The following is a 27276-nucleotide window of genomic DNA, read 5'->3' on the forward strand; positions in this document are numbered from 1 at the left end:
ATTTTTCCTGCATCTAGCCTGTCCAGTCCTTTTATAATTGTATATGTTTCTATAAGATACCCCTTCATCCTTCTAAACTCCAGTGAATACAAGCCCAGCTTCAAGAACTGGCTAGGGTTGATGCTCTTCCTTGATCCAGCAACCATGTATTTCACTGTCCTCACCTCTCCTTCTCCCTGTCTTTCACTGCAGGGAAATTTGAAACTACCGCTCCGATCCACGTACTAGCTCTGAGCCTTTGACGCCACAGCCTGAAGCCCCAGTCTGGGCACTTCCCCGGCCTGTTACGACTGGGTTACATCGGGCAGTGCTGACCAAGTGCCCAGTTCTACACTCACCTGAATGAGGTTGGCAGCCGGAGTTCTCCTTTTCTCAAAGTGCTTTTGTCGATGTTGTTCTTGAACTTTCAGAGCAAACCCTGAGCCCAGAATTCCCTGTGGACAACAAATCTCCATGAGTCACTGTCTGGAGACCCAACACTGAGCCGGAATGAACACTGTCAATATTGTCACTGGCACGGTGAGAAAGGATTGGTGCTAAATACTTTGAGCAATGCGCTCACTTTCCGACATTGCTCGATTGAATAATTGAAATATATAGGAGAGGAACAGGCCATTCGGCCCACCGAGTCCACACTGGCCACCAATCACCCCCTCATGGTAGTTCTATATTATCCCACTATTGCATCTATGCCCCTCACTCTAGGGGTAATTTCCACAGAGGCAGCTTAACCTGCAAACCCGCATGTCTTTTGAGGTAGAAGGAAACTGGAGCACCCGGAGGAAACCCACACGGTCACAGGGAGAACATGCAACTCCATAAAAACAGCACCCGAGGTCAGGATCGAACCCAGGTCTCAGGTGCTGTGAGACCAACAGTTTATCTGGGATCACTAACCCATTATGAAAGTTGACAACATTGATCCCTTAACCATGTTGCAGCTCGTACATTAAGTGTGTGCTGAGACTGGCAGTGACAATTGGCTCATTGATCACAGACCTTAGAGATACAGGACACAAACTGCGTCCTCAACAACAACAGAGCAATAGTCAATTGGTACTGATTGATTTTTCCTCCCCATGGCCAAGGATGCCATTGCCAACCATGGATATGCAGACTCTGCACCATCTGAGACCAGGGATGTGGGCAGCAACCCAACAGGGCTACGCTCAGACCGCTGAAACCCTCTGTGACCACCCTCAAGTTGGATCCTCACCAGTGCAGGAAGAGAAAGTGCCCACCAGGGGCAGTGTTGAGGCAGATTCAACAATGACTTTCAGTAAAGGGAATTGGGTATGCAAGGTAGAGAAAGGTGCTGGACAGCAGAGTATGGGTGGAGGTGTTGGACTTTGCAGTTTGTGCAGCTCTTCCAGTGATAGTGGGCTGGGTGGAATGGTCCGAGCTCCTTACTTACCAGTTTCGCCAAATCATTCAAAAAAAGAGATAAATATCTGAAATCCTTAGCAACCGGTTCGACAAGGGATTGGGGGAAGATTCTAAATAGGTCCATGATGAAAGTGCGACATGCAAACTCAACAGTAATCATGAAAACCAGAGCTGGAAGGCAAAGCTATTCAATGATTAAAAGATAATATTCGATTGATTTTAGCTGGAGGGATTTCACTGTGTGGAAGCGGGCTCTGCAGCGGCTCCAATACTTACAGCTGGGAGAGCAAAGAACGAGACCCCTAACAGCGCGAATCCTGCCGCCAACATTCGGCCAAGCCACGTCTGCGGCGTTTTGTCACCGTAACCGATGGTCGTCAGTGTTACCTGTAAAGTTGGAGGATTTTAGTTTTAGTGATACGGCATGGAAACAGACCCTTCGGCCCACCAATGAACGGCCAGTTCTATCCCACACACCAGGGACAATTTACAGAAGCCAATCAACCTACAAATCTGCTTGTTTGGAGTTTGGGGGGATATTGGAGCACACAGGGAGAACGTGCATAGCCCGCACAGACAGCACCTGTAGTCAGGATTGAACCCGTGTCTTTGGTGCTGTGAGGCAGTGGCTCCACCAGCTCACCTCTGCTACCTCCTCTGGCAGCTCGTTCCATACACCCACCACCTTCTGGGTGAAAACATTGTCCCTCGGGTCCCTTTTAAATCTCTCCCCTCTCACCTTAAACCTATTAATGTCAGCCTCCACTACCCTGTGTTCATTTACTTTATCTATGCCCCTCATGATTTTTTGATATCTCTTTAAGGTCACCCCTCAGTCCCTGACACTAGGGAAAATAATCCCGCTTACCCCACCTCTCCTTACACGCTTGGTAACATCCTCATAATTCTCTGCTCTCCAGCTCTGAACCTCAGTTGTTAAAGGGCCTGTCCCACTTACGGGACCTTTACAGGCGATTGCCGGCACCCGTGAAAGGTCGCCGAAATGTTCAACATGTTGAAAAATCAGCCACGACCAGAAAGACACTACGACTCTTTGGAGACCTCTTACGACCATAGGAGACCTCTCACGACCATAGGAGACCTCTCACGACCATACAGTCTGTATGGTCGTGAGAGGTCTCCTATGGTTGTGAGAGATCTCCAACGTCTTTCCATCACGGGTGCCAGCAGTCGCTTGTAAAGGTCGCGAAAGTGGCACAGGCCCTTAACGCTGCCATTTTGTGTTCTCCCCTAAACATCCTGGAGAGATCATGTCATCTAACCCAGAAGCAAATGGCAAGTTTAGGGTTCATTGTTAATTTTTTGACTCATCACCATCAAGATACGGGGGAGGCATTCAAGGAGCCAAGTACACGACGCGGCATGTGGACTTACTGTACCCCACCAGAGGGAGTCTGCGTATGTTAAAAATTCCGAATTTTCCTCCTTCTCAGCCAGGTAGACGAGGAACGAGGAGAAAATGAGGATCAAAAAACCGATGTACCAGGCTGTGATCAGCTCCTGCAACGAAACAAGTGACTGTCTTACTGCAAAGATCCAAACCACCAGGTAACACTTGGAACAAATAAATATTTCAGGCTCTCTGTACATTAATTGGCTGGTGTGGACATCACTGTGGGAGTGACTGAATGAAACTGACTGGGAAAACCCCTGTCCCTGTCCTTGGCGATTACTGGAGTGGTGGGTGTGTGTGATTCACACAGTGTGAAGGAATCCGTTCCTTCTCCCACCTGGTATTTGTGGTGATATATTGATTGGTTTATTACATCACAGCTTTTCACTGTACCTCAGTACAAATGACAATAAAGTACACAACACTAATTACCTGAAGAAGGGTCTCGACCCGAAACGTCACCTATTCCTTCGCTCCATAGATGCTGCCTCACCCGCTGAGTTTCTCCAGCATTTTTGTCTACCTAAACTAATTATTGTCACATGTAACGAGATACTGTGCTTTGTCCAGGCAAATCATACTGTACATGAGCACAAATAAATCATACCTCGCACCACAGCTAGTGGAGAAGAAGAAAGGAAACGGAGTGCAGAATGTGGTGCTGCAGCTACAGAGAATGTGCAGAGAAAACCATCAGCTCATCGATGCTTCCCAGATGCCTGCACTGGACACCGATACAAGGACAAGAGTGGCCTTGTGCGTGGGGGATGTGGGGAAGGGGAGGCTTGCTAGGTTTGGGGTTTGTCGTCATGGATTAAGGAGTTGATATGGATTCAGCAAGGCTGACTGTTCCTGGTTAGCTAGGTCCTTAATCTGGGCATTAGGTGTAAATGTGTGAACACCCTCACTCCGGCTGTGGTGCCTTTCAACATCACCAGCTGGTGATCTTAAGGTTCACATACAAAGATAAAGGGGAGGAATTCGAGTGAAGAATCACAGGGCAATCCTGGAATGTGATGGAGGAGAGCTCGGGGCAGGGTGGTCAGCAAGTGGGGAGCTGCATGGAACTGCCGTGAGGCAGGGATGGGAATGGGAGAGCGTACACCACTGAACTATGTGGAGTGGACCCTGGAGTAGGGAGGAGATGGGAATGGAAGAGTGGCTCTGACCTTGGTGTGAGCGTACACCATGAACCGCGTGGAGCGTTTATGGAGCAGGGAGGAGGTGGGAGTGAGATAGCACAGAGAGGGCACTGACCTTACTGTGAGCGTACACCACGGATCCCAGCAGCTTCCAGGTGCCGCCCCTGCGGTCCATCCGCACCATCCGCAGGATCTGCAGGAAACGCATGCTGCGCAGCGCCGACGTGGCAAAAATGTTGCCCTTGGTGCCGGCAGCAATCACTGCGACAGAGGCCACGAAGACGATGAAGTCTGCAGGGTGGAAACGTGGCAGTGAGGGGGGGACATTGGCCACATCTACTGGAGGACCATCGGCGTGAAGGTGATGGTGGCACCAGCGTCCTCCTCCTGCCCTCCTCCGCAGCTGAACGCAGGGTGGAGGTGTTGCCTACATTCATGGACCTTGTCCAGTTCACACAGTTCTGCTATGAAATGGCTGATTCTACAGTCAGATCACTTACCACCACTGAGTGGTCAACATTTCCCCTGGAGTGTTACAGGAAGGATGTGGGGGCTTTGGAGAGACTGCACAAGAATGTTGGCTGGATTAGAGAGTATTACCTATAAGGAGAGGTTGAACAAACGTGGATGTTTTTCTCTGGAACGTCAAAGGATGAGGGGAGGTCAGATGGAAGTTTATACATTTATGAGAACCATCGACAGGGTAGACACAGAGACTTTTCCCAGGATTGGAATGTCAAAGAGGGAAAATCTTGAAGTATTGGAGCATTCAATGTTCATACCATTACATTGTAATCTACCCAAGCGGAATATGAGGAGCTGTGCCTCACTCTGGCAATGGAGGAAAGGTCAGTATGGAGATGGGACGGGTAGTTAAAATGGTTAGTAGCCTGGTGATCCAACAGGCCTTGGCGGACTGAGTGCAGTTGTTCAGTAAAACAGTCACTAGTCTACGCTTGGTCTCACCGATGTACAGGAGGCCACGTCGGGAACACCAAACGCTGTAGATGAGGTTAGAGGAGGTGCACGTGAACCTCAGTCTGAGAAACATGTGGCTTTTGAGTTATCTCTCTCAGAAGGGGAAAAGCTGTTGAATTTTTCTCTTCAGTACGTGAATAGATTGGACAGTGAGAGTTGGAAGCCCGTTAATGCCCTTCCATTCACGATTCACCAATAACCTGGTCAGCAGAAGTTATAATTTGTTTTTAACTGATGTGGGGGTAATTATTGGAGTAATTACATAAATGATCTAATTAGGAAGTTGTTCAGAAAACCACCAAGGAGAGCTGGAGCGGCAAATTCAGTGAGTAGCCCTCAGGAAGATCTTTAAAATCTGTCAGTGCAGGGTTTAAAACCTATTACAGCAATCAATATTGTCAAGGCACGGCTGTCGAGTATTATTTTCAATTTAAGACTACAACTTGGGAAAGGGAAGTTTTAAGTGGTCAGGAAAAATGTTCCAAAATGATCTTTACATATTTTAATTATGAAATGTGTAGTGGATTTATTTTGACAAAAACAAACTGTTCAATGTACAAATATTTTAAAAGAAAACATATTTTTGGTGGATTGCTTGCATGCTGATTGGCTTTTAAGTGCAATTGATCCAAGGTTAGTATGTATGGAAACTTTCAATTTGGGTGTTGGTTTCAACAAACTTCACGTTGGTCAAAATAATGGTGAATATATTGATGTCAATGTGATGCAGGTTTGGAATGAAATGTTATATTGGAAATAGATGCAACATGAAGGGGTAACTGGGCGGGTCAGGCAGCATCTCTGAAGAAAAGGAATGGGTGATGTTTCGGGTTGAGACCCTTCTTCAGACTGGGTGTCAGGGGAGAGGGAAACTAGAGGTATGAAAAGATTGGAAGGATTTGAAGAGATTGTTAGATTGGAAGCACTGGAGCTAAGCCCGGAACTAGATCCAACTATGAACTATTCCCCATCAGCCCCAGTCTCAATCTTCTCTCCTCAGATTATCATAATGCCTGTCTCACCCCTCAATCTTAGCCCTGATGCAGGGTTTCAACCCTAAAAGGTCGACCATCTCCTTCTCGAGTGGCAGATGCAGGAGACACAAAATGCCAGAGTAACTCAACGAGTCAGGCAGCATACGTGGAGACCATGGGTAGGTGGCGTTTCGGGTCGCCCCTACAAACCTGGACATCTTTGGAGAGTGGTAGGAAACCAGTGCACCCAGAGAACACCCACGTGGTCACAGGGAGAATGTACAAACTCCATACAGACAGCACCCATAGTCAGGATCGAACCCAGGTCTCTGCCACTGTAAGGCAGCAACTCTAGCTCTGTGCCACTGTGCCACCCTAGTGAAGGGCGGGAGGCAGCTCAGACAAGATGCAAATGCAGATGGATTCATGCATCTGCAAAGATGCTACTGGCCCTGCACCACCCTGTCCCGCACCACCCTGGCCTGCACCACCCTGGCCCACACAGCCTGGCCCACACCGCCCCTCACCACCATGACCTGCCCCAGCCTGGACAATTCCAAGAATTTTGCCGCTGCTCCCATAAACGTTGCTGCTTCATCTGCTCCCCAGTCCTTGCAAAGAAATTCCTAACACCAGTCCTAGAACCATCTGTCCAAAGGGGTATAGCATGGTTTTATGAAATGTGAATCCCATTTGACGAATTTGCGAGAATTCTGAAATTAGTTTTTTTGTATAGGAAGGAACTGCAGGTGCTGGTTTAAACCGAAGATAGACACAGAAAAGCTGGAGGAAAGCCCCTGCCCCACTTTCCCGAGTTACGCACAAATTCTCCCGAGTTTTCCCCTTGATTCAAACTCGGAAAATGTCCATAGGAGTCCGTAGTGGGTCCATAGGAGGCCATAGAAGTCCGTAGATATTTTGTAGCGGCTCGTAAAGCCAGCCTGAAGGTAATCGGGGCATCAGGTGAGTCGGCATGTTGAAAAATGTCCACGAGTAAAGAAAATAGCCCCGAGTACCTACGGCTGGTATCTCCGAGTTTGAATCAAGGGGAAAACTCGGGAGAATTCGTGAGTAACTCGGGAAAGTGCGACAAGGGCTTAACTCAGTGGCAGAGGCAGCATCTCTGGAGTAAAGGAATGGGTAGCGTTTCAGGTCGAGAACCATCTTCAAACCTTCTTGGATGAAGAGTCCAGTCCCGAAACGTCACCCATTCCTTCTCTCCAGAGATGCTGCCTGTCCCGTTTGAGCTACTCCAGCTTTTTGTATCTGTCATTAGTTTTTTGCAGATTGGTTTAATTTGGCATTAGTTTAATGCAGATTTAAAACAGATTTAATGTGTATAAATTAGTTTCATGCAAATGAATGCAGATTTAATGCAGATTAATTTGTGATACCTTAATGCAGATTATTTTAGTGTGGGATAAGTTATTTTGGCATCATGTTCGTCACAGACATTGTGGGCCTAAAGGCCTATCTCTGTGCTGTGCGGTTGTATGCTTTCTGAAGATGTTTTAGTTAGAGTTGATGGAGGGGGACCTACAGATGTAATGTATTTTGATTTCCAGAAGGCATTTGACAGGCTGCCACGTGAGAGGCCACTGACCAAGATAAGACCTGCAGTTCTTTCTTAAACATACTACTGGTTGAAGTGTGTCAACATAGGTTGAAGGGTGGTTATCACACAGAAGGTAGGGAGTAGAAAAAAAAGTATTTATCAGGTTGGGAGGATGGAAGAACTTCCTCACAGCTTACATTGAAAGTTCCACCACCACCTCACCCATCACTGAGCTCAGGTGCTGTCTGTGTGGAGTTTGCACATCCTCCCTGTGACCTTTTGTGTTCGTTCTTCACAAGGACTTTATTCAGTATTTGCAATTTACTGTGTGCCAGAAGGTACAAAGACTTTCAACAGTAACATTGCTTCAGGCAATCGTTATAATACGATAGTGGCATTTTTATCTACAATACACTCGAACCCCCCAAGGCGACCAGTGTTAATAATAATAATAATAAATTTTATTTATGGGCGCCTTTCAAGAGTCTCAAGGACACGTGTTCACGAAAGGCCTCCAGAGTCCCCATGGACACCACATGTTTCCTCTCCAGGGACACGCTAGCACGGACAGGGGCAGGCAGCCGACTCTGGTGTGACCATCGACTACCTGCTGCCTGGACCCGCGAATGGCCATCTTGGCCAGGCCCAGGAGCAAACCGACAGTGAGATCCCACCCTCCCGATCGACCCTCTCCACTCCCTGCCTTGTGCCCAAATACCAAAATGATGGGACTAAAATGCAACCAGAACTTGCGGAACAGCCCCTTCAGATATTCCCACAGGGGCTGCAACCTCTCACACTCCATATACACGTGAAACGCACTCTCTTCCTCGCCGCAGAAGTTACATGCGGCTGGTGTTTCCGTGAACCCACTCAAACATCTATTGCCCCCCAGAGCTCTGTGCAACACTCTCCACCTCAGGTCCACTCCCTGTGACCACGTGTGTTTCCTCGGTGTGCTCCGGTTTCCTCACACATCGCAAATAAATGTGTGTTGTAGATGAATTGGCCTCTGTAAATTGCTTCTCATGTGTAGGTAGTGGATGAACAAGTGGGATAACATAGAACGAGTGTGAACGGGTGTTTGATGGTCAGTGTGGACACAATGGTCTGAAGGACCCGTTTCCCTGCTGTATCTCTAAATTAAACTAAAGAGTCTGTGCATGATGAGTGCCCACTCCCACTGGGCAATATATGAATGTCTAACACATTTGGGAAGTCACCATCAGTATTGGTTTGCTCTGTTCTCTCAGCTTCCACCAGCTGGACTGATTCCATCTCTCACATGAAATAAAATATGTTGGCAACAGAACAACGTAAGAAATGGCTCTAGCGTTTTGTCGGTGTAAATGGCCCGTCGATAAGTCCCCCGGTCCCCGCTCAGCTCGAGTGTCCTTACCGATCACACAGAAGGGTTTCCGGGCGAACCGAAGCCTCCCCTGCAGCCCGCGGTAGCGGCAGCAGCAACCGGCCGCCCAGATCCGCACCACGTACTCCAGCCCAAACACGATGATCATGACGAACTCCTGCAGGAACAAGACAAGACAAACAGTCAGCCTCGGCACAACAGGCGGCACAGTGGCGCGGCTGACAGTGCTGCTGCCTTGTGGCACCAGAGACCCCCGTGCAGAGCAGGATTTACCTATAGGCTTGGAAAGCTGAAGCCTAGGGCCTCAAAATCTAGGGGGCCTCCAGCCAAGGTGTATAATATTTTTGTCACTGTCATAGGCCTTTCTTACATATGCTGTCACAACGCACTGTAGTCTCTAAATAACCCTTCAGTAATTTTCCTTGCACTCCATTTCAGAATAATACTGGTTTAAGCCGATAACTCGACACAAGCACTGGCAATAAATAAATATTCAAAAGCGCAGCTTTCCAGCCCCTTATCTCATTGGCCACGCTCAGCTGCACATCGGTGTCAATCTGGTGGCACCGGGGTCCGGCAAACTTTCACACCTGCTCCAGTAACCTACTGTGTAGTGCTGTGGCTGCCACTCTCAGGTTAGTAATAAAACTAAGCTTATTTGTAGCATCTTTGTTAACGATAGGAAAAAGCATACTCATTTTGTAAACGGTTTTTGGAAGCAGATTTGATTCAGATTTTGCAATATAATTGTCAATATTGAACAGTTCGGTTATAGCAAAAGTTTTTCACAGTGTGAATTTTAATATTTATGCTTTTTTTTCAATCACTACGGTATTTAACAATAACATTTTATGTCCTTTAGAGAAGGAATTGCGAATTGCGAAATTTTAAACACCCGTCATCATCCTTGGCTTTACGCAAATTATTTAAAACACTCTTCCATCTTCCTCTAGTCGTGGGGGTGGGGGGTTGGGAGGGGCCTCCGAAGTTGAATAGCCTAGGGCCTCTCTTCATCTAAATCCGGCACTGCTCCCGTGGGTCAATTCTGACCTCGGGTGCTGCCTTTGTGGAGTTTGCATATTCTCCCTGTTAGTACGGTTTCCTCTGGGTGCTCTGGTTTCCTCCCACATCCCAAAGACATATGTTGGATCATTGGCCTCTGTAATTTACCCCTAGTATGGAGGATGTGTGTAGAGTGGATGAGAAAGTGGGATAGCATAGAACTAGTGTGAACGGGTGATCGATGGTCGGCGTGGGCTAAGTGGCCAAAGTGCCCCTTCCATGCGGAATCTCTAAACTCCAAACCACACAGCCTCAACTCAGCTCCTGCAAGGCCAAAGCTCCATTCCTCCCCCTCCACCCCCTGCCCCACACCCACTAATCCACGTGTTAAGCGGCCTTTTCACGGGGCGAGTTGACGCAAGATGTCACAAGAGTGAAGAGGTCGTGGTCCAGCACGAGTCTCACACGATATAACGGGTATAGATAAAGAGTTCCCACGGTACTCGGCATTTATGTTATTTGTGCGAGTGACTTGGCCGTTTCCCGAGCTTTCGCGTTAAATCTTGAATGAGCATCGTGAACTACACGTGACACAAATGATGTAACTTTTTTTTTCACACACTATATATATCCTCCCTTGGTTGAATCGGCTCATTTGGAGACATGCCTATACTAAATAATTTCGAGTACAGGATGTTGGTTTTTTTCATTGACGCGCTGCATGCAGCTGCCCACTATGTGCATCGAAAATGCTTGCTTGAAGGCAGAAGAGAGAGATTAATTAAAAAGAAAAGCATAAAAAGCTGGAGTAAGTCAGCGGGTCAGGCATCATCTCTGGAGAAAAAGAATAGGTGACGATTCGAATCGGAGCCCTTCTTCAGACATCCTAATCGGAATTGAGTCTGAAGATGTGTCTCGTCCCGAAACATCAGCTTTTTTTCTCCAGAGATGCTGCTTGACTCGCTGAGTTACTCCAGCTTTTTGTGTCTGTCTTCGGTTTAAACCAGCATGTGCAGTTCACTCCTTACACGGGTCTCTGTACAACATTGATTGGTAGCGTTCCGGACCCCTGGACCCGAGGACTCCGACCTGTATCTCTCAAAGAAGTACATGTGAAAAATTTCTCACGGACCATAAAAATGCGTAACCTTTCAGTAAAGTCCCTTTTAAAGTCCCTTTTAAAGATTATAGTTATTTTCTTGAATCTCATTAACATAACTCATGAATAAGTTGATGTCCATATGCGGATGTAAATCTTTATTTTTATTTATTTTTTAAATTCAATCCCACAGAAGATAATTTTTAATCACCTTCTGTCCCCTCTGTCCAGCTTCCGGGTTCACCGTTCGCAGGAGTTCCCACGGTACCCGCAAGAGTTATTACGGATATCGCACTGGCCACTACGTTCATATAATGTTGCAATACTCAACCACAAGTGTACAAGTCACTCTTGGAGAAATTCAAACTTTCTTGAATTTTCTCCCGAGTGACCAAGTTACACGATGACCTGCCGTTAGCGCTACGGTGGTCCACGGTGGTCCACGAATGCCGTACTGTTATCGCACGAGGTTCCCACGATGTTAAACTCCGGTTAACTCTTGCGTCAAGTCGCCCCGTGAAAAGGCCGCTTTAGTGTCGGAAACCCCCATCTGCTCCCTGCTGGAGGAGAGAATAGCTGCCTTGCCCACTGTTGCTCCCTCTGTCAACTGGCCACTCCCTGGGGCGAGGGGAGGCTGGTTTATGTGACATATTGGGAAGTGTTCACGGTTATTGCTCCCCACTACCTCTCCCCATTTATGGGCTACGGATGCATTTTTAATGTGCTGAACATTAGAACACATGTTATTTTGTCTGCGGGTCTGTTGTGTTACTGACAGTGAGCCACAGTAACACTTCCGGTGATAGGGACGGCGGTCAGTGCCGTTGTGGGAGTGCAGCGGCGAGGTGGTTGGTCAGAGCTGCTGGTCAGAGGCATTGTGTCAGTGTAACCGGTGAGGTGGCAGCGGGTGGGACAGACCATCAGCTCGTCAGCGGACGGCTCAGCTGCAAGCAAGGATCCAAATCGGTTTACAGGACCAGGTCAGCAAGGGCTGACTCACTCGGTATCAGTGGCTGTGATGGAGAAAGAGAGGAGACGGACTCAGTGATGCTGTACAGGGGGGCATAGACTCGGTCCATGCCACTAACGTCTGCTAACTGAGGCTCAATACTCACCTCCCTCTCACCCAACCTTCACCCCATGTTGACGCTGAATTACACTGACAATTATGAACTACCCGTCATAGTTTAAGCAGCTCCATGCATGACACGTGTAATTCCAGTGACTGGGTGACTGACACTCTGTACAAATCAGTCGCTACTTTGCTAACATGCAGCCTGCGCTTGGGAAAGTCATGACAGTTTCTCAATGGTGACGTATATGACTTGCTCTTCGATGGTTTGACAGGAATTAAAGAATTAATCCCCTCTGATTTGTCCTCTGTTCCTGCCCAGTAGTGTTCCACATATATTCTAAGGCGAGATACAACTTCTCTCTGAAGTAGGGCCTTGACCCGAAACATCACCCATTCCTTCTATCCAGAGATGCTGCCTGTCGCACTGAGTTACTCCAGCATTTTGTGTCTATCTTCAGTATAAACCAGCATCTGAAGTTCCTTCTTACACACGCCTCTCCATTCTCAATCTGTTAATCAATCCTTACATCCTCAACCTGATGTTACCTAATTCTAAGTAACCAAAGCAGCTTTTACTAATCTCAACACAATATTTCCACTGGATCCACTTTATCATCAACTATTATATCCTCAAAGAATTCTAATATTACACACACTTCTCCTTTAACGAAAGCACCTTAACTCTGCCTAATTATGTTATGGTTTTCAAAGTGCTCAAGTGAGTTTGTCTTAATAATGGACTCCATGGGAACAGTGTTAATCTACTTGGCTGAGAGTTTTCTCTCTTCATTCTTTCTTGAACCATCGTGCCATAGTCACCGGTATCCAATCTGCTGGAACTTTTCCAGAATCCTGGGAGTTTTGTAAGTTTATAACAAACGCTTCCACTATTTCTGCAGCCACGTGTCCAAAAGCAACAGGCTGCAGAAAACTATTTCTGAGGAACCAATGGTTCTTACCCATCGCCCACTGGGGGGCTTTAACATCAAGAGCCTCGATCGCCTCGACGTCGCAGTTTGACTGCCTGACCGCGGGAGAAGAACAGGGAAGAGATCCCCTCCATCACAGTGAGGAGGTGTTTGGAGATTCACTGTAATGGATGTCTGTGTGAAACTGTGTTCATTCTGTGTTTTGTTTTTTTTGCTGTTATGACTGCAGGGAACAAAAATTCGTTCAAACCTTTGTTTGGTTGAATGACAATAAAGGCATTCTATTCTATTCTATTCATAAGGTCATTAGGTCATATGGAATAGAAGTAGAATTAAGCAATTCGGCCCATCAAGTCTACTACGCCATTCAATCATGGCTGATCTCAGGGGACGACAGATGGCACAATGGGCTAAGTGTTCGGCTGGCGACCGGAAGGTAGCCGGTTCGAATCCCGCTTGGAGTGCATACTGTCGTTGTGTCCGTGGGCAAGACACTTCACCCACCTTTGCCTGTGTGTGAATGTGTGTGAATGTGTGTGAGTGATTGGTGGTGGCCGGAGGGGCCGTAGGCGCAGATTGGCAGCCACGCTTCCGTCAGTCTGCCCCAGGGCAGCTGTGGCTACAGAAGTAGCTTACCACCACCGAGTGTGACTGAGGAGTGAATGAATAATGCGATGTAAAGCGCCTTGAGTATTAGAAAGGCGCTATATAAATCCCATCCATTATTATTATTATCTATCTCTCCCTCCTAACCCCATTCTCCTGCCTTCTCCCCATAACCTCAGACACCTGTACTAAACCAGAATCTATCTATCTCAGCCCTCAAAATATCCACTGACTTGGCCTCCACAGCATCTGTGGCAAAGAATTCCACAGATTCATTACCCTCTGACTAAAGAAGTTTCTCCTCATCTCCTTCCTAAAAGAACGTCCTTTAATTCTAACATCCATTAACTCCCCCCCCCCTCCTCGATCTTCCAACCTGCCGCGTACAGACACTGGACTTTATATCTGTAACTAACACTACATTGCTGTAACCTATACTCTGTACTCTTGTATATTTCTCTTTGCACTACCTGTAGTACTTGTCTCATGTATAGTGTAAAACATTGCACTCATCTGTTGCACTTTGAGAGCTCAAATATAAGGAAAAAGTATACAGTGAAGAGCCTTTACTGCATTGATCCAAGACCATTTCGTCATAGAAAGTAGTAACACTAGTAAATAGACTGGTAAAGAAAGCATATGGTATGCTTGCTTTCATAGGTCAGGGCATTGAGTATCAGAGTTAGGAAGACATGATGCAGCTTACTAGGACTTTGGTTCAGCCACATTTGGAGTACTGCATGCAGTTCTCGTTGCCCCATTAAAGAAAGGATATGGAGGCTTTGGAGACGATGCAGAAGAAGTTTGCCAGAATGCTGCCAGGATTAGAGGATATTAACTCTAAGGAGTGTTTGAACAAAGTGGATTGTTTTTAAAAGCGTCAGAGGCTTCTTCTTTATCTTGCGTTTGAGGTTATGTAACGGCCTCCAGGCGCTGCGGCCAGTAGTCAGAGTCAGTAGTCATAGGCTGAGAGGAGACCTGATTGGTTGGTATCATTATGAGATGCATATGGTAGACAACCAGAACCTTTCTCCCAGGGTGGAAATGTGAAATATTAGGTGACTAAAGCTCACCTACAGCTTTAAGGTGAGAAGGGCAAAATTTAAAGGAGATACCCGTGTGCAGGGCAATTCTTTTTGCACAGGGCATAGTGGGTGCCTGGAATGTGCTGCCAGGGGTGGTGGTGGTGGCAGACACTATAATGGTGTTGATGACAGTTCTGGATAGGCACATAGATATGCAGGGAATAGAGGGATGTGGATCATCAAGTGCTGACGGAGGAGATTAGTTAACTTGGCATCATGTTCGGAACAGATATTATGTGCTGTACTGTTTAATGTTCTATAGTGTGATTTGATTTGACTGGCTCTCGGCTTTTCACTGAGCATGCCACAATAATAAACCAACACCAATACCCTGTGGTGCTCCCACCTCTCCTACTCTGCTGGGGCGAGGGGATGTAACCATTCCAGTCTCACAGACACTTTCCCGATTTTAATTTATTTAATTAATTTAAGTTTTTTTAGTTTCGCTATGAACTGACGTCATTCCAGATCCCAAAGAAATAACTGCGAGGGAGATGGGACCATTAGTTGTGCCGATCCTGCTCTCACTGATCTCCACAGGTCCGGATGCTATTCCCTTTCCGTTATACGTCAGAGAGTCTCCAACCTGCGGCCAAGCTCAACACCAGGACTAGATCATTCAAGTATCGCCCTCTGGCCACGTGCACTAAAGCATATTATCACTCTCTATAAAATACCACACTCGGAGATTCAGCACAAAATGTGCTTCCTTACTTATTCTGACACAGGGGAGGGCCATTTGGCCCATCATGTTCATGCTGGATCCCAGGGATACAATCGCATTGCTCTCATTCACTTTCCTTCTTCCCCCTATTGGCCTGCTCTGCCCCTCCACTCACTCAGAGTCACGGAGCTATACAGTGTGGAGACAGGCCCTTCGGCCCACTTTATCCTTCTGGTCCAGTCCCATTTGCCTGAATTTGGCCCAGATTTCTCAAAACCCTTCCTATCCATGTATCTCTCCCTCGGTCAGAGCCTGCAAATGGGCTTCACACTCAGTATTGCTAACACTCATCTCAATGCACCGTCTCTTTGATCAGAGATCACTACTCTGCCCCACTGACCAACATCTCCTTCTCACCTGCTCAACTGCACAACACAGGAACTTGGACATCTCGGCAATGCTGCCATATATTGTCCTTCTGGAAACTCCCACCAGCAAGCAGCGGTGAGCTAGTGGCTTGAACATATTCCAAAGCTTCTAGAGATAGACACAAAGTGCTGGAGTAACTCAGCGGGTCAGGCAGCAATTCTGGAGAAAGGCCCCAGGGGGGGACCCTTGGGTCCTGACCCAAACTGTCACCCATCCTTTCTCTCCAGAGATGCTGCCTGACCCGCTACGTTACTTCAGCACTTTGTGTCTATCTTCGGTACAAACCAGCATCTGCTGTTGTGTAATATTATCAGGGATATGGATAGGACAGAATGCAGGAAGCCTTTGCTCTTCTCAGAGGTGGATAAAACTAGTGGATACTGCAGCAGCAAGGCCACAGGGGAGGGACGAGTGGGCAGATCAAGGGCTGAGGGGTGGGTAGGGCAGAGATCAACCTGAGGAGTGGGCAGGAACCATGGGGGGAGTCCAGCTAGATGTGGTCTCTTGTACCTTGTGATGTACAACTCATCACAATGCCCCCCCAGTCCAAGAAGATCTGAATCCTAAATACTCTGACCACTGGGCCCAACAGAGGCAACCGCAAAAGTTGTTTCATTCTTACATCAGTTCTAAAAATGTCGAGAGGTTAACCAGTTAAAATGAATCACCGCCTGTATCTCCTGTTCGAGCTTTGCTGATGTCCCTTACCAGAATAAAGAGGCAGGCATTGGCCATGGCTTGATGCATGGGGATGGTAGAAAACACCGAGAGGACAAGGCAGCTGAAGACCAGGAGGAATCTGTTGGAGACACAGACAAGGCCACATCAGTGAAGTGGTGACGGTGAACACAAGTATTATTGATCACAATTCTAACAAAGCTGCAGATTACGCAAATCTGAAATAAAACTGGAAACACTCAACTCAAGTCAAGAGAGTTTATTGTCATGTGTCCCAGATAGGACAATGAAATTCTTGCTTTGGTGCAGCACAACAAGTCAAGTCAAGTTTATTCGTCACATACACATACGAGATGAGCAGTGAAATGAAAAGTGGCAATGCTTGTGGATTGAGCAAAAAAACTACAAAACAGGATGGAACAGAATCACATATTCACATATTACATATTTGTGGGAGGAAAACAAAACAAAACAGGATATTGTAGTCATAAAGACAGATCAGTCCATATACCATAGAATATATATATAAACACATTAGTAAACAGATAAAGTGCAATAGGTTGTCATAGTTCATAGTTTGTTTGAAGTTGTGTTTAATAGTCTGATGGCTGTGGGGAAGAAGCTGTTCCTGAATCTGGATGTTGCAGATTTCTGGCTCCTGTACCTTCTAGTCAGGCAGCATCCGTGGGCAGAGACACCAGTTAACGCCCCCGGTGGGCGGCGCGACTTTCGTCAGCAGCGGCCTCTGCAGTCCGTCTGCGTTTTTATTATTTTATGTCTTATGTTTTTATGTAGTTTTTGTTATTTTTGTTGGGGTATGTGTGTGGGGGTGGTGTGGGGGGGGGGGGGGGGGGTAACTTTTAAATCTCTCCCTGCATGGGAGACCCAACCTTTTCTTTGTCGGGTCTCCGTTGTCGTTGGGGCTGCAACGAGGAGCGGCCTCCAACAGGAAGACCGGGGGCTGTGGTGCCGACTACTCACCTCACCATCGCGGAGCTGGCCGAGTCCAGAGCGGGTGGAGCTGTGGTGGACGCTGCTGCGACCCGACCCCCGGAGATTCGGAGGCTGCAACTGCGGGTTTGGCGGACGGTGGCACCGGGAGCCCGCGGGTCCCTGGAGGGAGACCGCTTTTCAGGGCTTCCGCAACGGCGACTTCTCCCGCCCGAGTTGCGGGGTTGAAGAGCACCTGAGCGGGGCCTTACACCATCGCCCCGCGCGGCTTGGAATGGCTGCGGGACTGCGAGCGCACGCCGGGGGCTCTAACATCAAGACCCGGTGTGCGGCCTTGCATCACCCGGCGTGGCTTTAATGGCCGCGGGCCAATCGCCATCGCCAGCCAGGGGCTTTGACTTTGACTTTGACTCTGACATCGGGGGGGAGAGTGCAGTGGAGAGATAAGTTTTTTTGGCCTTCCATCACAGCAATGTGATGGATGTTTATGTAAATTATGTTGTGTCTTGGGTCTATTTGTTTGTAATGTATGGCTGCAGAAACGACATTTCGTTTGGACCTCAAGGGGTCCAAATGACAATAAATTTAATTGTATTGTATTGTATTGTATTGTACATTACTTTGTATTCCTTCCGCAGTTACTGCCTGATCTGCTGAGTCAGCTATTTTTGGTTTTATTTGTTTTTGCCGATCCCGGGCCCACAATCCTTAAACATCAGTGAACTACAAACAGAAAAGCCACTTAACAAAGTTTGGCAAGGCAAGACTCCAATTAACAGTGTGTATTCTGTAAAACACTCCTGGAGTATAATTACCATGGAGCGTTCGATACATAAAAGCCTTGGAATAAAATTATTAGTGATTATTTGCTTTAACAGACGGAAAGAAGAGATTAGCTGGTGATTAATGAGGGAAGATTCATCACCTGAGTATAGTCTTGTGGTAATTGTACGTGAGACAGAGCAGAAGTAAAACAACCCATGATAAATGTCCAAAACACTCAGGGCGAGAAAATAAGATGTAAAGCAGCATCGGACAGCAACGCAAGAATTCAACAGAGAGAGGTGGCTATGTCTGACAACATTGCAGAACTAACTTTTATTTATAATTTAGTCTTATTTAATTATTCAATTGTTTTATTTAGAATTAATAATATCTTTAATTTCTCCTGTAATCATTGGTTGTGCCACTTTTTTCGGTGGTGATTTCTGCCTCAGAATGCATATTTAGATTCCTTGAATGGTGAGAGGGATGAAGGAGCAGGCTTGACCTATTTTATCAAGAGGTTAGACAGTGGTAGAGTGAAAGAAAGTGCTGAATGTTGTTTTAAAATGGTGAGATATTGGGACATGTTGCTGTGTGCCCTTCTACACAATTCACGGAAAGCTTACGTGCAGATGGGATGGGCATTTAGGAAGGTGCTTTGAAGGATGGCCATTGTTGCAAAGAGATTTGAGCGCAACAGTAAGATTACTTTACTCATGCAAATGGGATGAGCACAGATAGGCATCTTGGTCAGCATAGACGAACTAGGCCCAAGGTCCTGTTTCTTGGCTGTTACAACCGCACGAGACTTAATGATATCACAACTCGGATACTGTCAACAGTTCTGCTTTCCTTTCCTAAAAGAAGGGCCTGCACTGTTCAGCAGTCCCTCACACTGCTGCCTCACAGCTCCAGCAACCCAGGTTCAATCCTGACCACGTGGAGTTTGCACGTTCTTCCTGCGACCTTGTGGGTTTCCCCCAGGGTCTCCAGTTTCCTCCCACATCACAAAGAAGTGTGGGTTGGTAGATAAATCGGCTGCTGTAAATTGTCCCGGGTGTGTAAATGGACAGGGGGAGAACTGGAGTTGCAGGTGTTGCAAACCTGACACAAACAATACTTTAGTCAGCTGGTAAGTTGAGCAGAGCGAAGGCAGGCGGGATTCAATTCTGATGAGGTGAAGCTCTTTTGGAGGTCACAATGAATAAGAGGTTCCTGGGAGTATTGGGGAACAGATGGAGCTAGGAGTGCAATAATTCTTAAACGAGGCAACACAGAGATACAGTGAAGAAGACATCCAGGATACTTGCCTTCATTGGTTGGGACATGGAATGTAATTGCCTGGTGGGAATGATACAACTTTATAAAGCATTGGTTAGTCTAAGCCACTGTGCAGTTTTGGCCAGCACACTACAGCAAGCTGCAGAAGAGGGTTGGAACATTTCAGTGATGAGAAGATAATGCTTTGGCTTACTTTGCTTTCATTGGAGTTTGGAGGTCAAGGTGGGAGCTGATGGAGGGGCAGAGATGAGGTAAACAGCAAGAAATGTCTCCCCCTAACCGAGGTGTCAAAAGCTAGAGGACAGATATTTAGGGTATGAGGATTGGAGGAAATTTGAGGAGGTTTATTAGACCCAGAGGGTAGTTGGAATTTGGAACACTGCTTGGGAGGGAGATGGAGGCAGAGCTTCTCATAGCATTTAGGAAGTATTTAGATGAGCAGTAAATCACCAAGATATTGAGCGAGTGCTGGTAAATGGGATTGGTATTGATAGTTACTGGAAGGACAGCACGGACAAGGTCAGCCTGGGTCTGTGCATGTCTCCAGCAAGCTGACTGAGGGGAAGAAGCTGTTTCCCAATCTGGTGGTATGTGCTTTCAGGTTTTTGTAACTTCAGCCCGATGGGATTGGGGAGAAGAGGTAATGGTCCTTGATTGGGTGAAAATGCCCCTTGATTTTGTTGGCTGCTGTCACGAGGCAGCGTGAAGTGTAGATGGAGTCGTGGGGAGTCTGGTCTGGGTGATGGACTGGGCTACATCCACATCCTTCTGCGATTCGGTATAATCTTGGACAGAGCAATGGCCATACCAATCCATGATGCAGCCCAATAAGATGCCTTCTATGGTGCATTGTAGAAATTGGTAAGTCATCAGGGACATGCCAAATTCCCTTTGTCATCTGAGGAAGATGAGGTATTGGTGTGGTTTCTCAGTCGTAGGGTTAACGTGGTTGGATCAGGACTAATTGTTGGTGATATTTACACCCAGAAACTTGAGGTTCTTAACCATCTCCATAGCAGTACCATTGAAACAGACAGGGGTAGGTACTGTAGCCTGCTTCCTGAAGTCAATGACCAACTCCTTCTGTTTGCTGACATTGAGGGAGAGTTTGTGTAGAAAGGAACTGCAGATGCTGGTTTATACCAAAGATACACACAAAGTCCCCTCTGGGGAATAATTCGCAAAATTATAATCCATCGTATTCTTCACACTCAGGATGGAATGGACAGGTGATTCATTAGAATCAGGATCGGGATCTTTCATTAGAGGCTGAAGAGGTCCAGAGGAACTCAGCCGGTCAAGGATTGTCTGGGGAGGAAAAACGCACAGATGATGTTTGGAGTCTGGACCCTTCTTCACACTCAATGCATAATGCTTGGCCTCACTTGCTTTACTTCACAGCAGCAACCAGCTGGACTAGCGGGGGTGGTGGAGAAACAGTATCACAGAAATGAAGGAAGTCTTTCACAGAACATAGAGCAAAGAACAGTACAGCTCAGGAGTAGGTCCTTCCCCCACAATGTCTGTGCCGAACATAATGCCAAGACTGACTCTTATCTGTCTGCAAAAAAGGACGGCACAGTGGCACAGCGGTAGAGTTGCTGCCTTACAGCACTTGCAGCGCCAGGGACCCGGGTTCGATCCCGACTATGGGTGCTGTCTGTACGGAGTTTGTACATTCTCCCTGTGACTGCATGTGTTTTCTCCGAGATCTTCGGTTTCCTCCCACATAGGTTTGTAGGTTAATTGGCTTGGTATAAGTGTAAATTATCCCTAGTGCATGTAGGGTAGTGTTAATGTGCGGGGATTGCGGGTCGGTGTGAACCTGGTGGGCCGAAGGGCCTGTTTCCATGCTGTATCTCTAAACAAAAAAACCCCAAATGTGACGCATTCCCTGCATATCCATGTGTCCATCCAAAAGTCTCTTAAATGCCACTGTCGTATCTGCCTCCACCACCTCGGCAACGTATTCCAGGCACTCACCACCTTCTGTGTAAAAATCGTGCAATGAAATCTCCTTCCTTTTAACTTTGCCCCTCTCACCTTAAAGCTATGCCCTCTATTATGTGACATTTCTGGCCTGGAAAAAAGGTTCTGACTGTCTACCCTATCTATGCCTTTCATAACTTTATATACTCCGATCTCCCCTCAGTCTCCATCGCTCCAGGGAAAACAATTCAAGTTTGTCTAACTTTTTATTACAGCTATTATCTTCTAATCTAGGGATCATTCTGGTAAACCTCTTCTGGACTCTCCAAAGCCTCCACATCCTTTCTGTGATGGGCTAACCAGAACTGCAGCCTGACCAAAGTCCTATAAAGCTGTAACATGATTTCCAGACTCTTGCACTCGATGCCCCGACCAACAAAGGCAAGCATATCATTTGTCTTTTTCACCACTATGTCGACCTGTGTTCTTAGTTTCAGGGAACTACCATTCCAATAATCCCAAATTGGTTTTGCAGCCACTGAAACAAATTTTAGCCACCTTTCTTGCTGTTCTGTTGCAGTCTTTACATGGCAAGCTCCCAGAAATAGCAACACGATACTGAATGGAAAGCCTTATTCAGTGAGGAAGAGGTATCAGTCAGTAAACCATAGCTCACTCCTCTGCCCTGGTGCCACAGGAACGTTTAGAACTGCCTGACAGCAATGGGACTCTGCCTTGGATTTGATCCATTCTTCCTCCATATGTGCCCGTCATGGCCTAATCCAATGCAAAGTCCTTCACAAAGTCCACTACACAAATGCAAGATTATCTAGAATTTACCCCGCTGTTAGGGACACCTGCAACAGATGTAATCAATCTCCTGTCAACCATAGCCATATGTTTTGGTCTTGCCCTAAGCTAGCAGCCTTTTGGAGGAGTGCTTTCGACTTGATAAGCAGAGCCTACGGCCAGACTATTCCTCCAAACCCACTGTCAGCCATTTTCGGTACCCCTCCCAACACCAACCTCTCTGTTACGGTGAAACGGGTTCTAGCTTTTACAACCTTGTTAGCCCGGAGACTGATCTTGCTTAACTGGAGGCTCACCTGTCCACCGACACACGCCCGCTGGATTAAGGAGGTGCTTTACAATTTAAAGCTTGAAAAACTTAGGTTCTCTCTCAAAGGCTCTACCAAGACATTCCTAGATACATGGAACCCTTTCTTGGAACTTGTTAACTCTCTCAACTTGTCCCCGGACTCGGAAGAGGACTGAGTGCTCTCCACCATTGTTCTGCTCTACAGCAGCTGCTCTTCCCTTAACCCCCCCCCCCCTCCCTCCCCACACTTATTTATTTAATTACTTACTTATTTACTGTTATTAGTGATCCCCTTTTTTTTCCCTTTTTTTTTTAGTACTTTTTGTTTCGTTTATCTTACCATATTTGTGTGGATGTGTATGTATGTGAGTGTTGTTTGTCCCCGTTTGGTTCCGACCTGATTCGGGTGGGTTGAAGGTGGGTAAGGGTAAGGGCTTTGAGGGTCGCCTACATACTGTTGCACAATTATGCCTTGACTGTCACTGTCTGTTATCATTGTATGTATGCAAATTGCTGTGAAATTCAAATAAAAAGATTTAAATCAGAACTGCCTGAGAGAACAGAGCACTGAACATTTCATCCAAATGCCCGCACCTCCCACACCAAAGCAGTGGAGAATCACCCTGGATGTTTCAGCTCTAGTCACCAGGGTGAGACTGAACCCCAAACATCAGACTCAAGCAAGATAATAACTTGTCTGAGATATCTCGGAGGGATGCAGGCTAATAACTTGAAGCACCAAACTACACTCTGGAGGGGACAAGCAGTAAATTACCACTAAATAGATCCTAAGTCATATAAAAAGCGCCTTTGATGACCTAAGTACTTGGAATCACTATTTCCATAAAATAAATCACTAAATCAAAGAACATTACGAGCCCTGTTGTCAGGTTGGTCAAACGGCAAGGTGCTGTAAAGTTGTTCCACTTGTTCGCTTTGATTGCCGTTGACTAGGAAAAGGCAATATTATCTTTAGGAAACCCCAAGTAGCCAAGTTCTCAAAGTGAATGGACAAAGTAGAAGATCAGCTGAACCAGGAACTGAGAGTGAGATCAGGCCCTAAAATTGTCTGGAGTTAACCAGGAGGCACAGGAGGGGCAGCATTCGGGTTTATTTGAGGAGTAGAATACACTGATATATATGAGCATACATGAGCAGAACACAAAGTGCTGAAGGAACTCACAGGGCAGCACAGTGGCACAGCGGTAGAGTTGCTGCCTTACAGCACCAGGGACCCGGGTACGATCCTGTCTACTTGAATTCTCTGTACGTGGTTTGCACATTTTCCCAGTGTCCAAATGGGTATCCTCGGGGTGCTCTGGTTTCTTCCCTCATCCCAATGACGTGCGGGTTTGTCGGTTAGTTGGCTTCTGTAAATTTTCCGTAGTGTGTAGAATAGAACTAGTGTACAGGGTGATTGGTCGCCGGTGGGCCGAATGGTCTGTTTCCATGGTGCAACTCTAAACCAAATTAAACTAAACCTCCCTCCTGACCATCAACCCAATCAACACCAATTCCTTTTCCCAGTACTTGGTCTGTAGCTTAATAGTTTTACACTACTTCTAGTGTAGCGGCACCTAGTGGTGGTTTGGGGAGGTCAGAACACTCGTCATTGGTCTGCTCGGTCACGTGACCACGGGGGTTCGTTCGCGGGTGTTTTTAGTTAGTTCATCAGCGCCCCTCCCAGCAACAGGAGATGTTTAGTGTTAGCTAGTCAGGCACGCGTATTACACGAGGTTTTGTTTCGTTTTTATTTGTTAATAAAAATTACTTCACTCAACCTGCCTGTCTCGCTACACTAGTATAAATACTTCTTGCATGTTGTAACAGCCCTTGACTCCACCACCATTTCCAGTTTCCAACTACCTTCTGGTGAAAAAAGAGTTCCTTATATCCCCAATAAAAACACTTACTCCTTACCTTAAAGCCATGCCCTCTGGTTATAGGCAGCTCTGCAATGGGGGAAAAGTTCACCCTGTCTCCATCCTTGCGATTTTGTACACTCCCATAGGGTTCACTCTCCTTCTCTCAACCTCTTCCAATCCAGTCTATCCAGTCTCATCTCATAATTGATACTACCCCACCTCCTCCGCCCCTCTCAACAGCAATCATATCCTTCTATACCGAGGTGCACAAAGCTGCACACAATATTCCCCATGTGGCCTCACCAGTGTTTTATAATGCTGAACCATAACATCCCTGCTCTTGTATTGCATGCCCTGGCTAATGAACACTAGCATGCCAAATGGCTTCTTTGCCATCCTATCCACCTACACTGCCACATATGGCATCTACAGATTTGTCCCCAAGCTCCCCCTGTTATTCAATGCACCCGACAGTCCTGCCATTCAATGCTTATGTCCCACTCTTAATTACTCTCCCAATATGCATCAATTCTGACCCATCAACAGCACTTTTTTATGCGTAATAAGATGCTGGTACACACAATTAATAAACAAGTGTTATGTGAATGGAAAACAATATAGTGACATTTAAGATTTTAGAGATGCTGGTATGTGTTTACCTTACACTTCCTTATCTCTGTGTGTCTCTCTCCCCTGACTCTCAGTCAGAAGAAGGGTCTCGACCCAGAAACATCACCCATTTCTTCTATCCAGAGATGCTGCCTGTCCTGCTGAGTTGCTCCAGCATTTTGTGTCTATGCTGGAGTGCTGCGTTCCCATCAAAATAAAACACTGCATATCAGGAAATGAATTCCATCAGCCATTGCTCTGATCAGATGATGACTATCTGTATTCTCAAACGTCCCTCCCCACCATCAACAACACCGGAAATCCCTGTGCCATCTGCACACTTACTAATTATGCTTCGTACATTAACATTGAATGTACGCATGACGTAGATGCGCCAGGGTCTCGACTTTGTTGAGATTTGGCATGTCACTGAATGCACCAACAAACTTCTACAGATTTATTGCAGAATGTATCCTGACCTGGTACAGCAATTCCAATCCACATGAATGCAAGAGGCTGCAGAGAGTGGTGGATTTAGCCCGGTCCGTCATGTAACATCTTATCATCAACAGGATCTACGTGAAGCAATGCCTCATCTGTCATCAAGGATCCGCACCATCTGGGCCATGCCCTCTTCTCACTGCTACCATCGGGCAGGAGGTGCAGAAACCTGAAGTCCACACCTCCAGGTTCAGGAACCTTTACTCCAACCAGCAGTTTCCGAATCAGATCAGGTTCTTGAACTGACTCGCATGACCCTAATCCTCCCTCAGCAATGGAACACCACGGACCACCTCTTGAACTACCATGGAACTTGATTTTGTTTTAATTAATTGTGATTTGACTAATGTCATGTTTTTTTGTGCAGTCTTTTTCTTTTCACTGTCTTGTAGAATGTATTGTGATTTATGTCTAATTTATCTGTGTGTTGTTTGAGTCTATGTACCTGTGATGCTGCTGCAAGCTAGATTGTAACTGTACCTGTACCAGACCCTACATAACAATATATTGATCTTCACTTAACATCTGTGATACGATACAATACAATACGATAGAACTTTATTTATCCCAGGAGGGAAATTGATCTGCCAACAATCATAAAAACACAGAATACGCAAAACACCAAATACATGTCTCAGTCTACCCCACGACAGAAGGGGGAGGAATTGTACAGTTTGATAGCCAAAGGGAAGAAGGATCTCCTGTGACGTTCTGCCCTGCATCTTGGTGGAACCAGTCTGTTGCTGAAGGTACTCCTCAGGTTGACCAGTGTGTCATCTTAGATAGATAGATAGATATAATTTAATTGCCACACAACCAAGGTCGGTGGAATTTGGGTTGCCAGCAGCGGTACAGTAATAAAGAACACAACCACAATAAAAAATTTACACAAACATCCACCACAGCATTCATCACTGTGGTGGAAGGCACAGAGCTTGGCCAGTCCTCCTCCATTTTCCCCCGTGGTCGGGACCTCCACCCTCCACAGCCGTTGCTGCGGGCGTCCAGATGGTAAAGGACAAAGTCAAAGTCAAGGTGAGTCCAGGATCGGCTCTTCACAACCAGAGACCGCGGCTTCAGGCTGGTGTAGGCCGCAGGCCGGCGGTCAAAGTTTTAAAGTACCTGCCGTGCCGCAGCCGGAAGCACCGCAGTCTGCAGGGCCGGCGGTCGAAGCTCCCCTCCAGGGGAGATGGTAAGTCCATGCCGCACCCGCGGTAGAAGACGGCCGCGGGCCGGCGGTGGAAGCTTCTTCTTCCCCCCGGGTCCTCCACGAGGGATCCCGGGCTGTAGACGCCGCACCAGCTGGAGTTCTGCAGACCGCGGCTTCAGGCTGCCGGCTGCCGCGGGCCAGCGTAACGGAGCGCTCCCCTCCAACGAGGTCTCACCCGCTCCGCGCCGAGAGTCCACGCTGCGCCCGCCGCTGAAGCCCCGGGCGCGTCTCCGGGAAAGTCCGCGCCGATCCTTGCTGTTAGGCCACGGGGGAGGCGACCTGAAAAAATCGCCTCTCCATGGAAGAGGCGGCCAAAACGGTTTCCCCCTTACCCCCCCACACCACCCCCCACACATAACACACAAAGAAACATTAAAAACAGACTTTTAAACATACTAAAAAAATTTAAAAAGTTGGGGGGAAAACGGACACGCTGCCGACAGGCTGCTGCCAGTGCAGCGCCCCCTACAACAACCCCTTAGGAGAAAGCTATATTCATATAGATCTTGTTCACTAATGTATATAACGAACAATAAGGGTCACATTCCCGATCCTGAATGATGTTCAGTATGGACAACAATGAGGTGGGACACATTGGGAGTGAGAGGGTGGAGGCCATTCAATATTTGGAAGATGCGAGACTGGACCAGGGTAGAGTGACCAAAAGATCTCGCAACACAA

At 47.0% G+C, this 27276-nt stretch overlaps 1 protein-coding gene across 1 annotated transcript in view; it reads right to left on the bottom strand.

Annotated features, from left to right (window-relative positions):
* The window catches only part of kcnq4 (potassium voltage-gated channel subfamily Q member 4), a 239357-nt gene that overhangs the window by 53517 nt on the left and 158564 nt on the right, over window positions 1-27276 (bottom strand). The window contains exons 2-7 of the mRNA XM_033045532.1: window positions 16416-16506; window positions 8849-8975; window positions 4058-4233; window positions 2782-2907; window positions 1663-1773; window positions 339-434 (exon numbers count right to left, since the gene is read on the bottom strand). Of these exons, the coding sequence (XP_032901423.1) occupies window positions 339-434; window positions 1663-1773; window positions 2782-2907; window positions 4058-4233; window positions 8849-8975; window positions 16416-16506 (727 nt within the window). The remainder of the gene's footprint in view (window positions 1-338; window positions 435-1662; window positions 1774-2781; window positions 2908-4057; window positions 4234-8848; window positions 8976-16415; window positions 16507-27276) is intronic.

Source organism: Amblyraja radiata, chromosome 27, assembly GCF_010909765.2.
Source record: "Amblyraja radiata isolate CabotCenter1 chromosome 27, sAmbRad1.1.pri, whole genome shotgun sequence".
NCBI lineage: Eukaryota > Metazoa > Chordata > Chondrichthyes > Rajiformes > Rajidae > Amblyraja > Amblyraja radiata.